This window comes from Chaetodon trifascialis, chromosome 10, assembly GCF_039877785.1.
Source record: "Chaetodon trifascialis isolate fChaTrf1 chromosome 10, fChaTrf1.hap1, whole genome shotgun sequence".
NCBI classification, from domain to species: Eukaryota; Metazoa; Chordata; class Actinopteri; order Chaetodontiformes; family Chaetodontidae; genus Chaetodon; species Chaetodon trifascialis.
Genome location: NC_092065.1, coordinates 23,829,938 through 23,849,720, shown reverse-complemented (window position 1 = coordinate 23,849,720; position 19,783 = coordinate 23,829,938). Strand labels below are relative to the sequence as shown.

At 41.0% G+C, this 19,783-nt stretch overlaps 2 protein-coding genes across 2 annotated transcripts in view; both read right to left on the bottom strand.

The window, feature by feature from the left end:
* The window catches only part of LOC139337292 (protein C19orf12 homolog), a 344,772-nt gene that overhangs the window by 198,164 nt on the left and 126,825 nt on the right, over positions 1 to 19,783 (bottom strand). The gene's annotated exons all lie outside the window — the stretch shown is intronic.
* Positions 1 to 19,783, bottom strand: part of LOC139338007 (TBC1 domain family member 10B) — a 60,951-nt gene that overhangs the window by 7,296 nt on the left and 33,872 nt on the right. The window contains exons 12-14 of the mRNA XM_070972885.1: positions 18,500 to 18,690; positions 15,062 to 15,189; positions 8,585 to 8,854 (exon numbers count right to left, since the gene is read on the bottom strand). Of these exons, the coding sequence (XP_070828986.1) occupies positions 8,585 to 8,854; positions 15,062 to 15,189; positions 18,500 to 18,690 (589 nt within the window). The remainder of the gene's footprint in view (positions 1 to 8,584; positions 8,855 to 15,061; positions 15,190 to 18,499; positions 18,691 to 19,783) is intronic.

The window sequence follows — 19,783 nt, the reverse complement described above, 5'->3', positions numbered from 1 at the left end:
GGAAGTTACTAAAGACTCAAAGCATGACAGCTCATTTAAAGCATCAGGGTAGGCACACAGTGAGTGGACAGCTTTAACTCCACTGCTCCTTTAACAAGATCTCTGTGACCACAGATAATTCTACTTTTAGCACTGTTCCAATACTACACCCCACACTCACGTTCACTTTTCCCACTTCCTCTACTGCATTAACTCCACAGATCTGAGGGGAATTCCTGTATTATTATACTTTTACTTTTCAGTTTTGCTTGTCTCATTATTAATCATGTCACTCTCTTTGGATGTTCCATTGATAGCATTGAATTTCTGTACTTGATGATCTTTCCTGTGTTTGGTTCAGTGCTGCTGGTGAAGCTCTGGACCACTGTGATTCTCCATTCTCCTAATTCTGTCCCACCATTTGGAAAGTCAGATCACACCATTATTGTCCTCATAAACACAAACAAAGGCTCATATGGGTAACTGTGGTGACCAAAGCGGTCAGTCACTGGATTCTCAATCAGGAGCTGTGCTGCAGGATGCACTGAATGATGTCAACTGGAATTTGTTCCAATTCAGCTCTGACATCAGTGAGTCTGCAGAAGTAATGACAAGCCTCATACCAATGGATGATCAATCAGCTGTGTTGCTTTGGGCGTCCGTGCTGCTGCTGACAGCTCAGCACTTGCTATCACAGACAAGGAACCCACGGCTCTGATGTGTGATCAAAGTTGCTAAAAGTCCTCTATTCTAACTATTATTATTATTATTGCACACTGAACTTTTAGCAAACTCTGCAGAGCATGCCATCCTGTAGTTCACTACACAGATTGAGAAATAGGAGTCTGTGACAAATAAATCCTTGAACCTTGAATGAATATCTACACACAAGACATCCATATTCCCTTTGCACCAGTGGACTTAGAAACTGTATTGTCCTTTTATCCTGGCACTATTCACTTTTATACTTTTAACCTGGAAAGCCTTTTCTCTGACAGTCATTAACTTTGACCTTTTCCATTCACTAGCATTCAAACCGCCCCTTTCATTAAGACTGTGGATAAACAACAATTCATGACATATGTCTTAGCGAAATCTCAACACCTATACTTTTTCCATTTTTCTATTAGGAATGACAGTTTCCTTTGTTATACTGGACAGAAAACAAAGAGCGTGCGTTGCAGAGTAATTTATTTCCAATCTATTTAATTTATCACTTCCCTTCACTGCAGGTATGGGGGGGGACACTTTCCATTCAGCTCTTAGAAAAACAGCGAGGTGTGGTCCATTCATGGTTCACTCACTTTTACATTTATACCTGTTAGCTTTTGTTCAGCTTTCTAGATAAACAGTAAGGCGTGGGCCAAAGCTGACATTCACTCATGCTGTACCTCTGCGCTGAGGCCGACCCCCTCTCAGTGTAAAACTTAACCCTTGGAACTCTGCTTGTGCATGTACAAGTTTTACTATAATTATGTGGTAAGCATAACAGGGGTTTACCCAAAGCAGTCACGTTTGAATTCAAGCAGAAATCCTCAGGTTTAAACTGGGCCTTGAGACATCACAGTAAGCTATATAATAAGTATAATGATGACTTATTAGTCATCTACGGTATAACAAGAAGTTACATTAGTACTGGACTGAGAAATAAAAACAAAAAAACACGACTCGTCCATTTAGACTACAAACTGTACAGCTGACGTAGGTGCGGAAACTAAAGGGTAAATTAATCCAGCCAGAGTTTTAACAGTTAATCCCCCTCTGCTATTGGATTTTTCTTTCAAATCTTTCAGGCTTAGAGTTGACACTTGCTTAAAGAAGTAGAATGTGTGTGTTTCTGTGAGGCTTGAGGCTTTTGAGTCTTTGATCAAACAAACACTACAGTGTGGGATATCAGTGTGAGTCTTGCTTTTTTCCACTCCTGTGTGACCTGAAGAATGCTATCATTCACATGGGTAAAGCATGCGACAGTCTCACACACACACACACACACACACGCACACACGCGCGCACGCACATACACGCATGCGCGCGCACACATACACACGGGCATGCCTGGGAAATCTGGAGTGATGTAATGAATGATTATGATTGAAGTGGTGTAGCGTGTGAAGAGAACAATGCTCAACACGAAGTGGAGAGCAGTGGTGTGTATTTCCGCAAATCTGAAAAACAAACATACAAACAAACAAAAAACTGCACACTGAGACAAACTGGGGCAGTGATGAGACAGACCATCATTATCATTTAAACCTGTGGCATTTCACCGCAGCGGAGCATGACATGATTACCGCTTCTTGTTTATTGTCACAGAATGACAAGCATGCTGAGACCAGAGATAAACATGTTTTTATGAAGGTACATAGCTGCCTGTCACATCATGCAACAAGTTTTAAGAACAGGCTGTACCAAATATCAGAGTTTAATCTAATTACGTTGCCAATGAGGCAGAAACAAATACAAGTCATACCGAAAGCAGCAGCTTCTGTTTCAATCAACATTGCTTATCTTATGATAAAGCCTCCATCATTTAAAACGAGGTACAGCTGAGACGAGGGCTGCTCTCTAAAAGTCTAAGTATTGAATAATAAGTCCATGAGCCGCAAGTCTGTTCTGTTTCTACTGTATCAATGTTCACAGAAAAAATAGAATAAAAAAAGAATAAAAGCTCTGACAAGGTGAAAGGCACCAGCATAATGTCTACACACTTCATTCTGCAAAGATGAACATAGCGAGCCACTTGCTATGAGTTATGAAAACTAGCTAGGCAGCTGCAAGGAGGAAGGACACTGAAACTATATCAGTGAGAATATAAGGTAATATTTTTATCTATTTATTCTTTTTGAGTGTGAGATTTTTTTTCAGCTGTTATGTTTTCAAAAACAGCCATTTCTATCACATTATTTGAAAATGATTACAGGTGAAATCCAGGGTCTGGACTCTGTACTGCCTTTCTTTTGATAAGTCTGAAATCTACAGCATGTAATACATATTGTGTTAAGTGTTTATCCATCTATATTTGTGCAGTTACATTATTTAGAACAATGAGTTGGTAATATACAGAGTAAAGGGACTTATAGAGATCATATCACAAAGACAACATATTGTCATATTGACTTATAGCAATTCATTTTTATTACTTCTGTTCAACTACTGTACATTAAACAGTAACTGAAGCAGTGTTTGATTTGCTTGTGGTAGTCAGAGGAATGAAGGTGTCACATAGCTGGTTTAAGCTCCAAACACTGCAGTAAGGCCACTGTCCCTTTGTTTCCTTAAATAGGAAAAGATGTGTGTGTGTGTGTGTGTGTGTGTGTGTGTGTGTGTGTGTGTGTGTGTGTGTGTGTGTGTGTGTGTGTGTGTGTTTGATCACTCATCCGTCCTGTAGCCTCACTACCCAGTTACATAACACCGCTACACCTGCATATCTGCAATTCCCTTAACAATGGCAGTGGTGGTGGTGGAGGTGGCGGTGTTTTTGTGTGTGTGTGTGTGTGTGTGTGTGTGTGTGGTACATCAATGCATGAGCTTGAGCTTGCCTGACTGATTTTGAATTTTTCATGCATATGGCCATAACCTGGATTTATTTTACATCGTGTTTCATCACATGAAGCATACACAACCCAAGGCCCATCAGAACACGCACACTAGCAACCGGGTTATGAAAAACACATGATCATACTGAATGTCTCTAACGTTCATGTGGACTGATATCATGGATGTGTATAACTCTGCACATGTACGTAAACATGTGAGCAAACATTTCCCCAGGGAGAGGAGATTAGCGATGAGTACAGGAGCAGAGAGTGGCTCCCACACCGCTGGCCATGCAGAGAACAACCGCAGAGGATCAAATGACAAGCTTCAGCCTACACACACTCCTAAACACACACACACACGGACTCAATTAGCCCATACACTTCTGGCAGGCTGCGCGGGTCACATATGTTCTGCTGCTCTAACATGGGAAAAACTACAGCTCTAACTGTGCCTGCGGCTTTATCCTGCACACAATAATCAACTCTTATCAGTGTCCTCATGCACAGGGGCCAAACAGCTATTTAGTATTGCAGTATTGCTCACGAGGCGCTAAGCCAGCACTTCACCAGATAATTCCCAAAGCAGAAATCTCAGTGACACACGATGACGTCCAATGAGTGCTGTAATGTAATATGTAAGAGATTAAAAATAAATCCTTAACGTACTTTGATAAGTGAGGCCAGTCATGGCAAGATTCAATTAAAGGGACCATTTTCAACATCATCTCAATTGTATTTAAATGAAATTTAGGGATACAGTGTGATTAACAGCAGGTTTTTTTTGTGCTATTCTTCCACAAACCAGTGACGTCACTGGCTCCTGGAAGAACCTTCCTGTCTCGCTCACATTGGATATCCTATTAAATAGTGGCAAATTTCTCCTTTAATAGTATAACACCGAGGTCTGATATTTGGGGTTACTAATATGGGCCAGAATACAATGCGGAGGAACTGTGGTGCATGGAGAAGCAAGAAGCCGTCAAGCAGCAAGTGAAGCGCCACCAGCTGATGAAGACAGTGATGCAGAGCTGCCTTATGCTTGGGACAGCTGTTGGTGCTGCAGTGGTAAATGTGCACTGATGGAAACAGAAGTGGAGTTGCTGTGCTGCGACAAATTTGAAGTTGGATGTTGGATGTCTGAGCATAGAGTAAGTGCGATGGCAACAGCAGCCATGTTTTCACGCTTGCTTGAGGTGGTTTTGCCTTTTCAAAAAAGTCTCAATGCGCTAAATGGGAGATGGAAACACCTTTGCTGAATACATTCCTACTTAGCAAACAAAACTGGCATGACTGCTCAGCTGTTTCTGCTCAACCCAAAGGAGAAGAAGAAGAAGAAGAAGCTGTTTCTGCTGTCATTATCTTCTCAGATATTCCCAAAACAGTCTTCATCTTCATAATGTTTGTCTCCGGAGAGCATGAAACGTGGCTAACACTAGCTGACAAGAACAATGCCCAAATGACCAAATTCAGCAAAGTTTCCATGACGTGACACCTACAAACAACAAATTCAAAGAAACAACAGAAGCACAAGATGAACCATGACTTTGAAATGATTTTCCATGTTTGTTTACAGTTTTTTCTCCGGGAGCCAGGATCATAACATCATTCAGCACACAGAATCACTACAGTGTGCAGTAGAAGGTTCATATAATATGTTTTGTTTGTAGTTTGTTGTTACTGTATGCCAAATTCATTAGTGAGGACATGATGTCGAGTTGTCAAAACAGCAGCAAATATAAGGGTTGGGCTTCTTGCTATAGATTCTCTTTGCACATAGCTATTGCTGCCATAGATTCACTCTCGACCTGCAGAGAAGTGTAATGTTAAGGACAAATGTGTGTACCGGGGTGGAAGACTGTGGGCGTGTGTGTCTCTGACTGTTAAAATACTGGTTGAACTTGTTATTTGGCACTGTGTCAGTCATAATCAGCGCTGTGGTTGTCACATGGAAAATTTGTTTTCCTGCCTGCAAACCTGTCACAATGCTGTTAGGATGTGTGTATGACTGTACGGCAGAGATGAGAGGACAGAGAGAAAAACGAGGACAGTCAGGCATCAGTTCATATTAGTGAAATGGTCATGGTAAAAAACAATTCCATTCTTCTAAAAATGAATGATGCATTTACATCGTGCTTTTATCCTAAAATCTCTCATTCACACACACACACACACACACACACACACACACACACACACACACACACACACACACACACACACACACACACACACACACACACACACACACACACTCTGCTGGAGGAAGTCATCTACCATCCAAGGCTTCGACTTGAACATGTGGAGAGGAGGAGCTGACGATCAAATTCTTAGAATTTGTATTGGCTCAAATTTGTGCTATTTAGCGTAGTATTCAGTAAGAAATCAAAATAGAAATGGATAAAAACCCATACTAGCATCCAGCTTTTAGTTTTCCTTTGCTGTCAACTTGTCCTCAACAGTAATTATGCAACGACTTCCTCATAATGAAGTGGATCAATGACATAATGAATTCAATGCATTTGCATTATGTAATGTTCTCTCTCTAAAGCCAATTCTTCTTTTAAATTTCATCCCCTGATCTGACCTCCTGCATGAGTGAAGCGACAAGAAGTGGAAAAAGTAATTTCGGGTGTGTGTGTGGGGCCTCCGGCAGGCAGATGCTGTCCATCACTGAGGTGGTGAAGATGGGACATCTTAGCTCATCTTCCTGTGTAAGTTAGCTGTATCTCCTTGTTTCCCACACAGACCAGCTGCCCGCCAGTCAGTCACAAACTGCTCTATTAAATAAATCCCTAACAGCCATGGACATACACACTTGTTGAAGAGAGTTGTTGTGTCAACAGTGCAGATATGTGTACCTCCCATCAAATTCTGCAGAGGGACAAACTGTACGGAAGGTGAGCAACCTACTAAACAGGAAACTACATGTCTATTTCAGTGCTGTGGTGTCCCCACCCTGCCCTGCTGTAAAATGCTCTGGAAAACACAGCAGGATGGGTTAATTCTTTCTGTCTCCCAGTCACTCACACATACTCATCTCATAAACCCATTAGGAAGACCATAAACACATCAGTGTGATCCATTCACCATTAGTGTTTACACCAAGGTGTGACACAAGCCAATGAGCCTGATAATCACCTGGGAACATGTGGTTCTCAGCATGTTGGTGGGGCAGTGTGGGCAAAAGTTGGATACAAGTTGTTGCTTTTGTGGTTAAAATATGACATTAAACATTCATCAGAGTAGCAATATTATGATTAGGCAACAAATATCAGTGGTTAATTATTCAGCAGCCTTCTTCCATCCACATTAATGTGATGACACATTAAAAGGTTCTTTTTCAAATGTACAAATACACAAAGAATGTTTTGATTCTAAGTGCCGCACTTATGTGTTTGCTAATAATGTCAATGTGACACAGTTATCTGTGTATAGTGTTTATGTGAACTAAGGTACATGGGGTACCTAAAACAATAAGGCATTTTCAATACTTTCATCATGTCATGGACTTACTGATGAAATCTACAATTTGAACACCAACTATAGTCATGACACCAATTCTCACTGTGGTCTCAAGCACACTGTTGTAACCGCTTTTGCAGTACATCCTACCTAGTACATGGAGATACAGCCTTATTACCAGTTTAATGTTGGATCATGGGGACGTCCTGTTATGCTTTTTCGGCTTGATATAGTGCCGCGGTGTCTTGTGGATGTGGAATGGGGATGGACCAAATGTCAGGCATTACATGGAAGTCACAACTAAATAAGTAACCATTCTTACTGACTGACACGACAGACCCCAATCAGCTTTCTTGGAATGTGATGACTCATGGGGGTGTCACGAAAACAAGCACACTTCCTGCAAGCAGAGCCTCAAACCAGATTAACATGGTTTACAAGTAGCTCATTTGATAGAGTGAAACTCGATATGCTACGTGATGTGGTTTGTCCTGCTTACCACACTTACTTTGAGCTTGACCACAGCTTTCTTCAACATCCGACATCTGCCAATAAAAGGGCTCGTTTGGCGAGTTTGAGCTTGTTAACTACCAGAAAGGTTCTCCCATCTTACTGTGACAACTCCACCCACAAATGCTCCATCCTGAATATGGTGTCAATGATTAATACCAGTCACGAGGACTGTTTTGTCAAATTTCCATGTGTTGAAATGGCCATTTTGAATAATGTGTAACTGACTAAAAAAAGACCTCATATAAACATGACCATCTAAACCACTGAAAACTCCAAACAAAGTGACTGAACTTTCTAAAGTTAGTGATTTTAACTTTAAAGATGCTTCTCGGTGTTGTCAGAGTGACTAGCCATAGAAAAGTGTGCGTCTCATTCCCTTGCAATCATAAACTTCCTTCCCCTAGTCAACTATTAGTGTTGAGATTATTCATCTGAGATCTCTCCATTCATCACGTTGACAGGGGCACAGTTAGTTCCAAATCTGGCTAAGCTGCCAGCCAGTTTTAGAGCAAACACAGATGGGGTCAAATTAAAGTCACTGGGATATGGGCTGAGATCCACCTGTTTGACATGCTTTTATACTCAATACTTAAGAGTACTTTAAAACATCTTCACTTTTAATAACAATGTTAGCTGGGCCTTCGAGAAATGCAAACATCAGTATGCAGCACAATTATTTGAGGTTGAGTGATGCATGTAGTGAAAATCACTTTAAGCGTTAGGTAGGATAAATGATTCCATCCCAGCAGCGATATTTAAATGAAAGTACCAAATTAGTGTTTGAATTAATCTGTTGATTTTCTACCCTTGGGCTGTGTGGGTGTCGTACTAGACATCCAGCACTGTCACCACAGAACCTCACATTCTGCTCTGCAAATTAGTGACGTCAGACAAAAGAGCTTTTGACACAGTGGGGAATAATCACCTGGTGTTTACGCGATCGGTAAGATACGAGACGATGATGAGGTGGGGTGAGCGATGTGGACAGGTAGAGCAGTCACAGGTTTGCTTCCAGACCTCATCTCCACCCTCTGTGAAAAAGCTCTAACTATTTCAAACTATCTGACAGATAAAATTCATGAGGTTCTTACTTGATGAAAGCTGTCCTGGTTGTGTCTTGCTGTGTTTGCTGATCCTCGCTTTGAAGAGCGCTGGATGATGGAGATGCAGGACGGGTGGAGGGATGGAGGGATGAGGGGAGGATAGAGGAGGAGGGAGGGGTCTGGCTCAGTGGGTGCTTGCCGTTTCGTAGAAGACGGAGGGTCTTGACTCTGACAGGATGGACGAGGCTGTGGTTGCTATGACGTTGGGCCAGCCTGCCAACAGGTCCTGTACCTGTCCTCTTTAAGGTTTGTTCTGATCTGGAAACACAATCATAGAGGAGGTCTAAATGGCTTTTGTAATGGTTGTTCATTCATTAATATGTAAATGGACAGTTTACATATATCCATCTCTATATATAGTGATAGGATCAATAGACGCACCACTCATAGCAGTTACCAAATAATAATGACCAACACTTAAACTCACAGCAGTTTAATTCACACGTCATTTGTACAATTCAGCTCCTAAACAGTGCATTCCTAAAGTGTTTTCTATTGTCATTTAGGTGGCCTGGATTTGGTCTGACAAAAGTCCAAAATGTTCCTCATCTGTTACTGGATGTAAATGAAAACTAAACTGGTGATTACCTCAAATTTGTCATAAAGGTTTCTAACATTTAAGACAACCTTACCAATGAAAACACAAAACTAAACCAACACAACTAGAAGAGATGAATGTTATCTTTTATCACCTCCCTCCCCCTACTCTCTGATGAGATTACAACTTTATTTCCACAGTGTTTCGACATGCCCTTTATCCTCAGGTGCAGGCGTATAGCACCAATACAGCACAGGAAACACCTGTATAGTGGTTGCCTCACTGCAGAGGAGGGGTGTGGGCACGGTGATGCCCATTGAGATACACTGCGGGAAGGGAGTGCTGCTAATTATGCAAGAATTCAAAGCAGTAAATGACGAACATGCAATGACTCTGAATATGTACTTTGAATAAAGCAGTCTGACAATGCATGCACATTCAAAACAAATAAAGTTGACTTTTTCTGTGAATTCGGCTGCTTTGTTAGTAAACTTTACATGCAACAGTAGACTAACTGGGCTGGGAACAGAGCAGTGTGCTGAGTTCTAGACATGTTTGGGAAGGTGGAGAAGTGAGACTCAAAGATTCTGTGTGGAGGCATAGATTCATGTTCTATCACATGGCAAATATGTATGCAATAGCTAAGTTTGTAACCTAATATCTGGAGTTAAAACATGAAAGAGCAGTGCATGTCTCTATGCTGAAATGATGCTAATCCCGGGATTTCAAAGGCACATGCCATAAAGAATATCCCAAAACAGGTTCTGGGTCTGGGCCTGAAGACACAAGCTATCAAAGTGTAAAGGATGTATATATGTAATCCTGCTGAGGCAGGCGGGGCAGCAGGGGGATACTAACCCTAACCCTAAGGAACGCAGGGCATACTATTGTCTGAATGCTCTCCTCCTGCAGCTCGCTTCATGCTTTGTTCTACCAGTTTCTTAACAAATTCAACATGTCTGACATTAGTTCTGGCAGGATTCCTTGGAGACAAAGATAGAGATAGCCAAGATGCTCAGACAATACAGTACATTGAGAGATATGTCACATGGTCATGGTATAATGTCAAGTGACCGTGGTATTCAAAGCAGGGTGACCCTTCAGGCTAAGTAAGGGCACAACCCCTGAACTTTGACCTCTCTGAAGCAGGACCCACTTATCATGTCTGATATGATCCAAGTCCTCAGCGGATGTTTTCTTTTTCTTTCATGTTTGAAGTGGCGGCCATGTTAGTACTCAAGTCCTACTCCAACTTACTAATTCTGGGAAAGCTATAGAAGCCAATATTTCTGCATTTACAAGCAACACAGCATCTCCAATTGATGAAGAAAAAAGTTTCAAAATTGTCAGTTGACTTTAGTCTACCTAGTCAGGCAGAGCTCAGTGTAATCCTATCTGTATACCAGCAAACCATTACATTTTTTTTCCATGACTGACATTAAAACCTAGAGACAAGTAGGAAGGGAAAAGGACAAACAAATTATGCAAAATTCTGCAGTGGGTGTAGTCTGGAGGGGATTTTCCTCACTGTCTCTGCTTCTGAACACTTCCATTTTCACACTGGGGAAATGAAATGTTTCAAGTCCATCTTATTGACCTCTGACCAGAATTCATCTGCCCCTCGTTACATAAATGTGATGGAAATCTTGTTGGTCTCACATGGAAGCAAGACCCCAAATCACATGACAGTCATGACAGCAATCTTATTATCTTACTAACATTTCTCGAAAGAATTTAATACAACACATTAATGTAAAGGTTTCAGCAGCACAAGGTTAATGCACAGAGATTAAATGCTGAGATTAAAGTGTTGTTCCACCTCCTGAAATAAATAGATGACTAACTATCCTCTTTTATCCATGAAGAAAAGAAAATCATTTTAATAAACCACAAAAAACTAAATGAACCAATTTTAAGATGTCTATCTCATTTCAGAGCAGTCAAAAAACAAAATTTTTCCCTCACAGTGCAGGACAAAAGAAATTGAAAAGAATGTTAAAAAATTTATATCCAGCAAAGTTCAAAATTTTACATACAGCACAGGAGAAAACGAGAGTCCCAACATAATATCTTGTCATTCAGTGCTTGTGCATTGTTGGATATCGAGTCTATTTCCATTGCATGGTACAGCTCCACTTTACTCAACCAGGTAATTTTCTCGATTCTATTTTTCACTGCCTCAATCAATTCGTACTGCCTCAATGCCGACGCTGCACTCCCTTCACTTTTCCAGTAGCTGGGAAACAACAGACAGGAGCTTTACTGTGGTCCTGAGAAGATGCAGCCTTTACTCGGAGACAAACTGCAACCTACACTGTACATTTACTGCTAGACTGACAACTTCACTGCTGACCTTTTCCTCTGCTCACACTCACTGTCACTCTCTCCATCTCTTGCTCAACCACACACATGCTACACGCATCCACCCACACACACAGAGACCCACACACACACTTACAACACTCTTATAGCAGAGAATATCACAGAGATTATGTATTGATATGCCTGCCACAGTCAGCCATTTTTTAAAAATCTGGGTCAAGTGATGGCTATTTTAAAAAAATGGTATGGTTTGTGCAGGATGTCCCTGCTGGTGTCTCATGGTTGACGATTTTTTCTGACAAATCAGTGGTCTCCAGTATTCATGCAGCTCAACTGGAACCTCGATGAGGCCATACCAAAAAAAATGGCGTGTACCAGGTACACTAAAAGAAGAAAAGGCAAGTAGAGTCGAGTCCAGCTAAGCTGTAGCATGCAGTGGAAACACTGCAATAGCCTCTGATGAAACTGATGAGTAAATGTCTTCACTCCTGAATAGAGTGATGTATTTCTCCCTCTGCCTTCCTTGAGTAAACCAACTAACTCAACTTGCTTTAATGAGCGTCATGTTTGATTTTACTCCTGTGAGATGACGTGTGTTTTCAACGCCTGGCAGAGAGCTTTGTTTAGTGCCATCCTCTGCCACTAATTTACCACCCAATTCCAATAATAGTTTTTGTGAGCCCACATGACCTCTAGTGACCCACACAGCCTGGTTAAAACAACCTAAACCACTAAGCACAAAGACTAAACCTGTGAGGAATGACAGCTATGCTTGAAACACGAGAACATACATGAGTATGCATATGCATGGTGGAAAGGGCGTACACAGACACACGCACACATGCCCACAACCACACCCACCGGCACATGCATGAATGAATGAATGTGTGCACGCACACATGCACACACACCACTAACACGAGAGTGACAGCCCTTTGTTTTGAGCAGTGTGGCTCTCTGGGGAAAAAACAACAGTACAATGAGAGGATTAGAAGGCTATTGTGAAATTCTCAGTGCTGCTGAAGCACCGTCTGCTTTTATTACAAAGAAACAAAACCTGAAGACATCATGGAATGGTAGAACTTTCAACTGGAAAATAAATGAATTGAGTTCCACAAAAGATGCAGGTACAGTGCACAGAATGTAACCGTCTGGAGTTAAATAGAAGTGCGAGTCTGGTGAGCAACCAAAACAGCATGTATGCATGTTCAAATGTGTGTGTGGCAAATAAATCAAACTGCTCATTTATTGTATGCATGTGTGAGCTCATTTGTCTGCACACACATTTTAAGTAGCTATGGGAAAATCTCTAATACACTAGGAGCCTTTTCCATAAAAGATGAAAGACAGACAAGAAGAGGAATATCAGCTTGTGAACACCTAGCTATAAAAATGTCTCAAGCTCTGACAGAGGGACTGACGAGGAGTAGCCTGCTGATCGACAGAAACCCTGAGGGCTACATAATGATCTCAGATTCAGATCTGTTTTTCAATCACGCACAAAGAGTAACTTGGAGCCCGGTGACTCGCTGTAGGGGAAATATTAAGGGATCAAATGATTGGGAATCAAAGAGGCCATCCAGTGGTTTTGTGTGTTTCACTTGAGCGAGCACAAAAGAAAGGGAGATGATGAAAAGAGAGACTAAGCACCCTATTTTAACTGTGCAAGCGCAACAACAAGTGCAAGGTGGTAGGTCTTGGGGGCCCTGTGTGGATGTCTCTAAGCACCCTTAATGCCATTAATACACGTACATGCACATTGGTGAACTATAGTTCTAGAGGTGGAAGAAGTATTCTGATCTTCAACTTGAATAAAAGAAAAATACTACATTGTGCATTTTCCAGCTAATCCAAGGTTTTTTTTTTAATAGTATAGTTAACTTAAGAAGCAGCAGAGTTTTCCTGACTTAAACCTCACTTAATTCTTCAGTTTATCATAAACATTCAAATTGAAAATCACCAAATTTGGATTTCACTGGACAGGAAGGATATGAAAAATTGTAGTCTGAAGAGTCACTAGTAACTAAAGCTGTCAGACAATGTAGTGGAGTAAAAAGTAAAACATCTGCCTCTGAGATGTAGTGGAGCAGAAGTATAAAATACTTCTCAACATAAAATCAAGAATGAACACACTGTGCTGCTGCCTTCAGGTGGCTTCATGAACTGAAGGAGAAACGTTTCATCCAGCATGAAGAAGCAGTGGACTACAGATACTCTAAGAATCACTTGTATTCATTAACACTGTACAAATCAATGCAAAATGCACCTACTTGCAGGCGAGTGTTAAATTAGTTTTTTTACATTTGTAGCATTACTGTTGCTGCATATTTGCTCCAAGTATTTTGTTTGCTCTTGTCACCGTCAGGTTGCCGCAGTTCTGACGCCTCTATTCTCAGGGCAAAGTCTAAAACCACGTCAAAATCCCAACAACTCGTTCCTCTCCTACAACTCTCCTGCTACCTGCGTGTGCTCTACACTTTGCACTAAATACCACACAGATGGGCAAGTTTCATAGTCAGGAGACCACCAAACTGTCAGAGCACAGCTTGCGCTGGTTGTTGCATGGCCATGAAAATGGGGCCCTAACATAAGAATTTGGACAACGGCACAGAAAGAAATAGAAAATGTACAGAAAAAGAATGCATACTGTGGGTCAACTACAGCTGGGCATTCAATCAAATGTAATTTTTCCATTATGTTTTTGGCTTCCAACAATTATAAAGGCAAGATAATGGAGATAAAAGGACCATTGTGCTGCATTTCATCCTGTAATGATGCTCTTGCTTTGCCTTGTATTATAAATTGACCCCCTTTCCTTGCTCCTGCTGTGCACTTTCACCCAAACTCGATCTCAGGCAGGCTGTGGCATGTTCGGTTCAGCTTGAGGCAAGATGACAGAAAGAGAGCCTTTGGTCAACGAGGAAGGTAAAACCAATTCAGCTGTTAGACAGGAACATATCACATGACATGAGGGTGCACACACCAAGCGCATGGACACACACACTCATAGACAATGACCATACTGTATGCTAGCAGTCAGACTGCCTGTCAGACTGTGGCAGTCCCAAAATCGCATACAGATAGATCAGAAGACAGGTGAAACATGACAGCATATGATATGTATTGGCTCCATACGCCAATTCATGACGCACACAGAGCTGATAGTGTGTCGCTGATTGCCTGAGTTGAAGAAAACTCAGACATGTCATGCAGAACAAAAGGACATGGTGAAGCCCAAGATGCCACTGCACATGTTAATTTATTTATTTGTTTTTGAGTTGAATTATAGTTAAAGTTGGAGGAAATCCACCATTGAAAAGATACATAAAAAAAGCTAAATAATCACAATCTCAATATTGACGAAAATTGTGATTACAAGTTTTGACACAATCGAGCAGCCCTAGCACAAACTGTTATTTGCTTGGAACAGACTACTAGCAGGGACATGTTAGAATTTCCATTAAGAGGTCCACAGATGTGTGTGCATGTAGGGAGAATCTGAATACGCCATGAAATGTGGAAAAACAAACAGTTGAGGAAAGAGCTGACATGAGTGAGTGCAGGCACGTCGTGTTTTGCTTGCAGTGTTTAACCTTTAGCCTCACCTGTCAGTTTTCATGTAGCCAGCTGTATCTGTCACAGTGACAGGGCCCACGGTGACATCACCACTGCTCCCCTGCACTACTGGCCGCTGTGCCCCGCCTCTGTGCTGGCTTTGCCTCCTGGATCTGATCTGATAGAGGAAACAAGGTGAAGGTGAGGGAGCTGGAATAAGAGTGGAGAAAAAGTTCAGCAAATATCTATGTGACCATAAAGCAGATGAGTGAGTGCTCCATCATAGTTAAGAGGTATGTCCGTCACTCCGGACACTCCTTAGTCTGTGTCATTAACAACAAGTTAAAAGTTTGACCTGACAATGGCACAAAAGGGAAGGCATCACTTAAGTCAGTAGGCTTCATCCTCAAAGGTCCATGAATGTCTATACAAAATTCGATGGCAATCCATCCAATAGTTGTTAAGTGGTGCACAGAATACCTCAGGCCAGGCCACTAAAAACAAAATGCTCATCACACATACGCTTAGGCAGCTAAAGTCAGAGGTTTTTGTGCAAAGAAACCGAAAAAACTCAGAATATGATGATGGGAAGAATGAGTTAAAGGGGAAGAGGATGAAAGAAGAAGAAATATTTGGACTAGTGTGGACCATATTTACCCCAAACCAAACCCCAAGGGCTGTCAAACAGCGCTAGCTCGAGTCACTGTGACAAGATGCTACAAGATGTTTTTTTTCCCCAAGAAAAAAACTCCCCTGAGCAATGTTCCAATCACAGCTTCCAATCATTTTAATCTGACAGTCCCTGGAGCCGTGTATCAATTTGACCCAACAGACGGAAAGGTAGAGGAAACTATTTTCTGTCATGTCAGTAACAAGCAGAACTATTCTGGGTCACAGCACATACATTTCTAAAGAGCAGCATTCCCCTAATGATCAAAGGAAGCAAACATGGAGAAAAACTACAGATTCTGTTACAGAGGGAGGATGCTGTCAAAACTGAGTATTGAAATATATAAAAATAGCTGAATTTCTAACCGACGAAGAAGCTTAACTGCATTTCCTGAGCCTACTGTAATCCATGGCATACTGAGCAAATAAGATAATCAACTCCCATAAGAGCCATCTATCAGAATTAGTTAAATCCCACTGTTTTTCTCTCACTGTCTTTACTTTATCACGGCTTCCTCTGCTCCCTAATGCAGCCCCTGCTTTCATTTTACATCTCTTTCTTCTCTCTTACTTTGTCTTTCTTTGTCTTATTTTGTGCCTGTTTCAAACTGCCTGTCTCTCCAACATCAGTTCTTTTTGGTTCTATCTTGCTCACAGCGTGCAACAATTTGGTGATTCCCAGCAGGCAATCAGAGCTACAGTTTGCATGTGTGTAACGCAGACATCACATGAGACTGAGATTACTGTGATATTAAGATTGGGAGGCCTTTGTGTACAGAGCTATGATGTCAAAGTGCTGTTTCACTGGACTGAACTCAGCTGAACCTTACACAGCAGTCCTTCCATCTTATATTTCTGATTTGTTATTTAGCCTTATGTGACTTGTCTGTACTCCTGAACATATTCATGACTTGTACTTGGTGTACTGAAAATTACTGTACTGTACTGTGTGCTGAAATTATTAAGTTATTCATCACTTTTAAAGGAATTAGACAGCTATAATACACAGGACTAATAATGACAGACATGTGGTCACATCATTACAGATGAAGATATTATCTAAATTGATCTGTTGAAGCAGTCTTCCTTTTGGGTGTTGAGCTTACAGTACGTTAGATAACTTCACACACCTACAGGATGAGCTGCTGCTCAGTCGTGACTCGCGATTAAGACACTGATGTGATCTTAAAAGTAGAGCTGAGGGACTCCAATCATTATTTACTCTGTGCTAGTGTTAGCTGTTAGCATTGAGTGGTCGGCTGCTGTCTAGATGTAACGTATGGGACTGGAACATCATGTGTGCAGACCATGTAAGATTGTTGCTGGCATAAAGAGCCAATATTCGCTAACTTTATAAAAATCTAAAGGGTTCAGAGTGGAATTTCTTTCTCCAACAAACTGTACCAGGTGACATCCAAAAGGTCGTTTTATAGTTTGACTAGCTCATGTAATAAATGTTACCGTTTTTAAATCTAAATTTAAATGAAAGGCCTGCTTCTAACTTTGATTCTGCCCTTGATTTTATGGGGGACAATTGGGGACAGGGAAGATGTAGTGATGAGACACTTTACGTTTTCAGCTGAAGACTGTCACAATGGCGCACTCTGGCTTGAACCCGGTGGATATACTCAACTTATCTCCCTTAAACCCTGTCCAACTGATGTCCACCTTGTGAAGTAACTGCTACTACACTGTGAGTAAGAACAAAAACACTTCAAATTAAACGTTCAGAAAAACTCAGTGCAGCAAGCATAGAGATAAGTCCTGTTGTGTTTTACTTCAGATGCCAATTTAGCCAGTGCTGCTGCCCAGTCTAGTCTTCACAGGATTTGGCATCTAAATTAAGCAGCTGAAACTGGTTGTCAGACACTTGGTCCTTTGTTTGAGGCTTTCAGACTGCTGGCTCTCAGTGGACCCTGATTTCTTCAGTGTCCAGAGAAAACTCCGTACGGCGTAAGGGAGAGAGTTTGAGATGCTCCACATGAAAATTGCAGTTGAGTGTAATGGTCACACCATACAGAGCATATTGTAAGAACATATTGCATTCTTTAACTATGAATCAACATTAAGCTTTACCAGTACAAAGACGTGGGTCTTCTGCACAAAGACAGTGAGAGTGTTACAAAGCACACCTGCAATATTTACAGTGATACCTCTCTTATATCTGTCTGGTAAATATAAAGCTACAGGCAGCGGTTGGTTGGCTTACCTTAGCTTTAATGGGATAAGGGGGAACAATTAGCCTAGCTCTGTCCGAAAGTAAAAATACACCTTAAAAGCTCACTAATTAAGACATTGTTTCTTGTTTAAACTGTGCAAAAACCAAAGTGAAAAATTAGTAGTTGTGATTTTATGGGGTTTTATGTGGCTGACTACTTCTTGGCCATATGCAGGGACTTCCTAGGGTTACTGCTTGTTGTGTGTTAAACTTACAGTGATGACAAAACTCATTGCTTCTAGCCAAGAAATAGGTAATACTCATTTTTATTTAGCAACACAGTGATCTATATGAGAATATTATGAAGAGAAATGTGCAAATCATTTATATCATTGCATAACTCTAATACTATTACAATCATAATGTTCCTGCATTAAGTGAATGCGATTAAAGTTGCTTTCAACAGTTCAAACTGAACAGTAGCTAAAGTTACTAAATAAGTCGGACAGGAATAGAAACACAGAAGTCAGAATTTTCCAAAAGAAAGGAATATCATCAGTGACTTCAGATAATGAGTTCTGTCCAGAGATCCAGAGTGAAATAAGCTGCAGAGAAAACGTTAATGGATATTAAGACGGCCTCTGCACTGATGGAGCTTTACCTGAGCTTGTGTTAGTGAAGCTGAGGTCCGACTCCTGAACACTCGTCCAGGTGCAGGACTACGCTGTCTGGGCATTGTCTGTTTTTGAGAACCCTTCTCTTCAGACCTCTGCCTACCCATTGGGTCCAACAGGTACCGCTGGGCCAAACGCATCACCCGGGTCAGTACACCTTTTGCCCTGGTAACTGAGTCTGCAGGTAAAAAACAATGATTCAATATCTTAAATCCTCCTTGGCCTAAATTCTGTGATTTCTGGCTCTCAAGTAGAAATCATCCAAGGCTGTCTTCTGGTGTGTCAAGGCTGTATAAAGTAGAACCTGTAATTTGAGGTGGTATGAAAATGCCAAAACTCTTCTTCTTATTATTATAATCACATTTTGCAGACATCCAGGACCTGAGCACCATCATTTACAAAATCCTGGGGACAACCCTGTGATGATACTGTGAACAGCACATGCTGGAGTTACAAAATAAGTTATCATTCCATTACAGACATAGCCCTGCTGAATTGCCTTTGAGTGTGTGTATGTGTGTTTTGGTGTGTGAATGTGTCCTTGTTATACACAAATGAATGTTATCAGTGGCTCACCATATTTACTCAGGGGGCAGAATCTGCCTGCTTAGGCAAGCTGTGAACACAAATACCCACTTAAACAATGTACTGTCTGTGTGAAAGCAAACTCACGCAGACAATCACAGACAGATACTGAAGCTGTATCTCACATTATATAACACAAGCATGAGATTAATACAGTATGTGATCATTTTACTGTGAATTGTCTATTGAAATGTATTGAGTGCTTCTACCTAAATGTGGTCCTGGAATCATGTTTCCTTGGAGACAAGTAAGCAGCTCACTTCATAACGTTTTGTTAAAATCATACAAACTCATTAGAATACGTTTGCCTTGTGTGTTCTGTGTTTCAAAATTATCAAAATATCACAACATACAGAACTTCCCTCTTCATATTTCTTTTAAACCAATGTCATATACCAGCACAGCATTTATAGCCTCAGCTAATGTGCCTTCAAAATGCAACAAATACATTAGAAACAGCATCACAATTCTGTTTCCTACATTTGAACTAAGTATGAAATAAAAATTAAGCACCATGGCAGCTGTGGCTAAATCAAATCTGAGTCAACTGGTACTATTGAATGTACTTTGTTGTCTTATTTTACAATTTCATTTGAGTGATAAGAGAGCAAAAGTCTGTTCTAAGAAACGGAAAAAACAGAAAAAAGAATCACTTGAACAAACATACTGTTTGTTTGGTAAAGGGT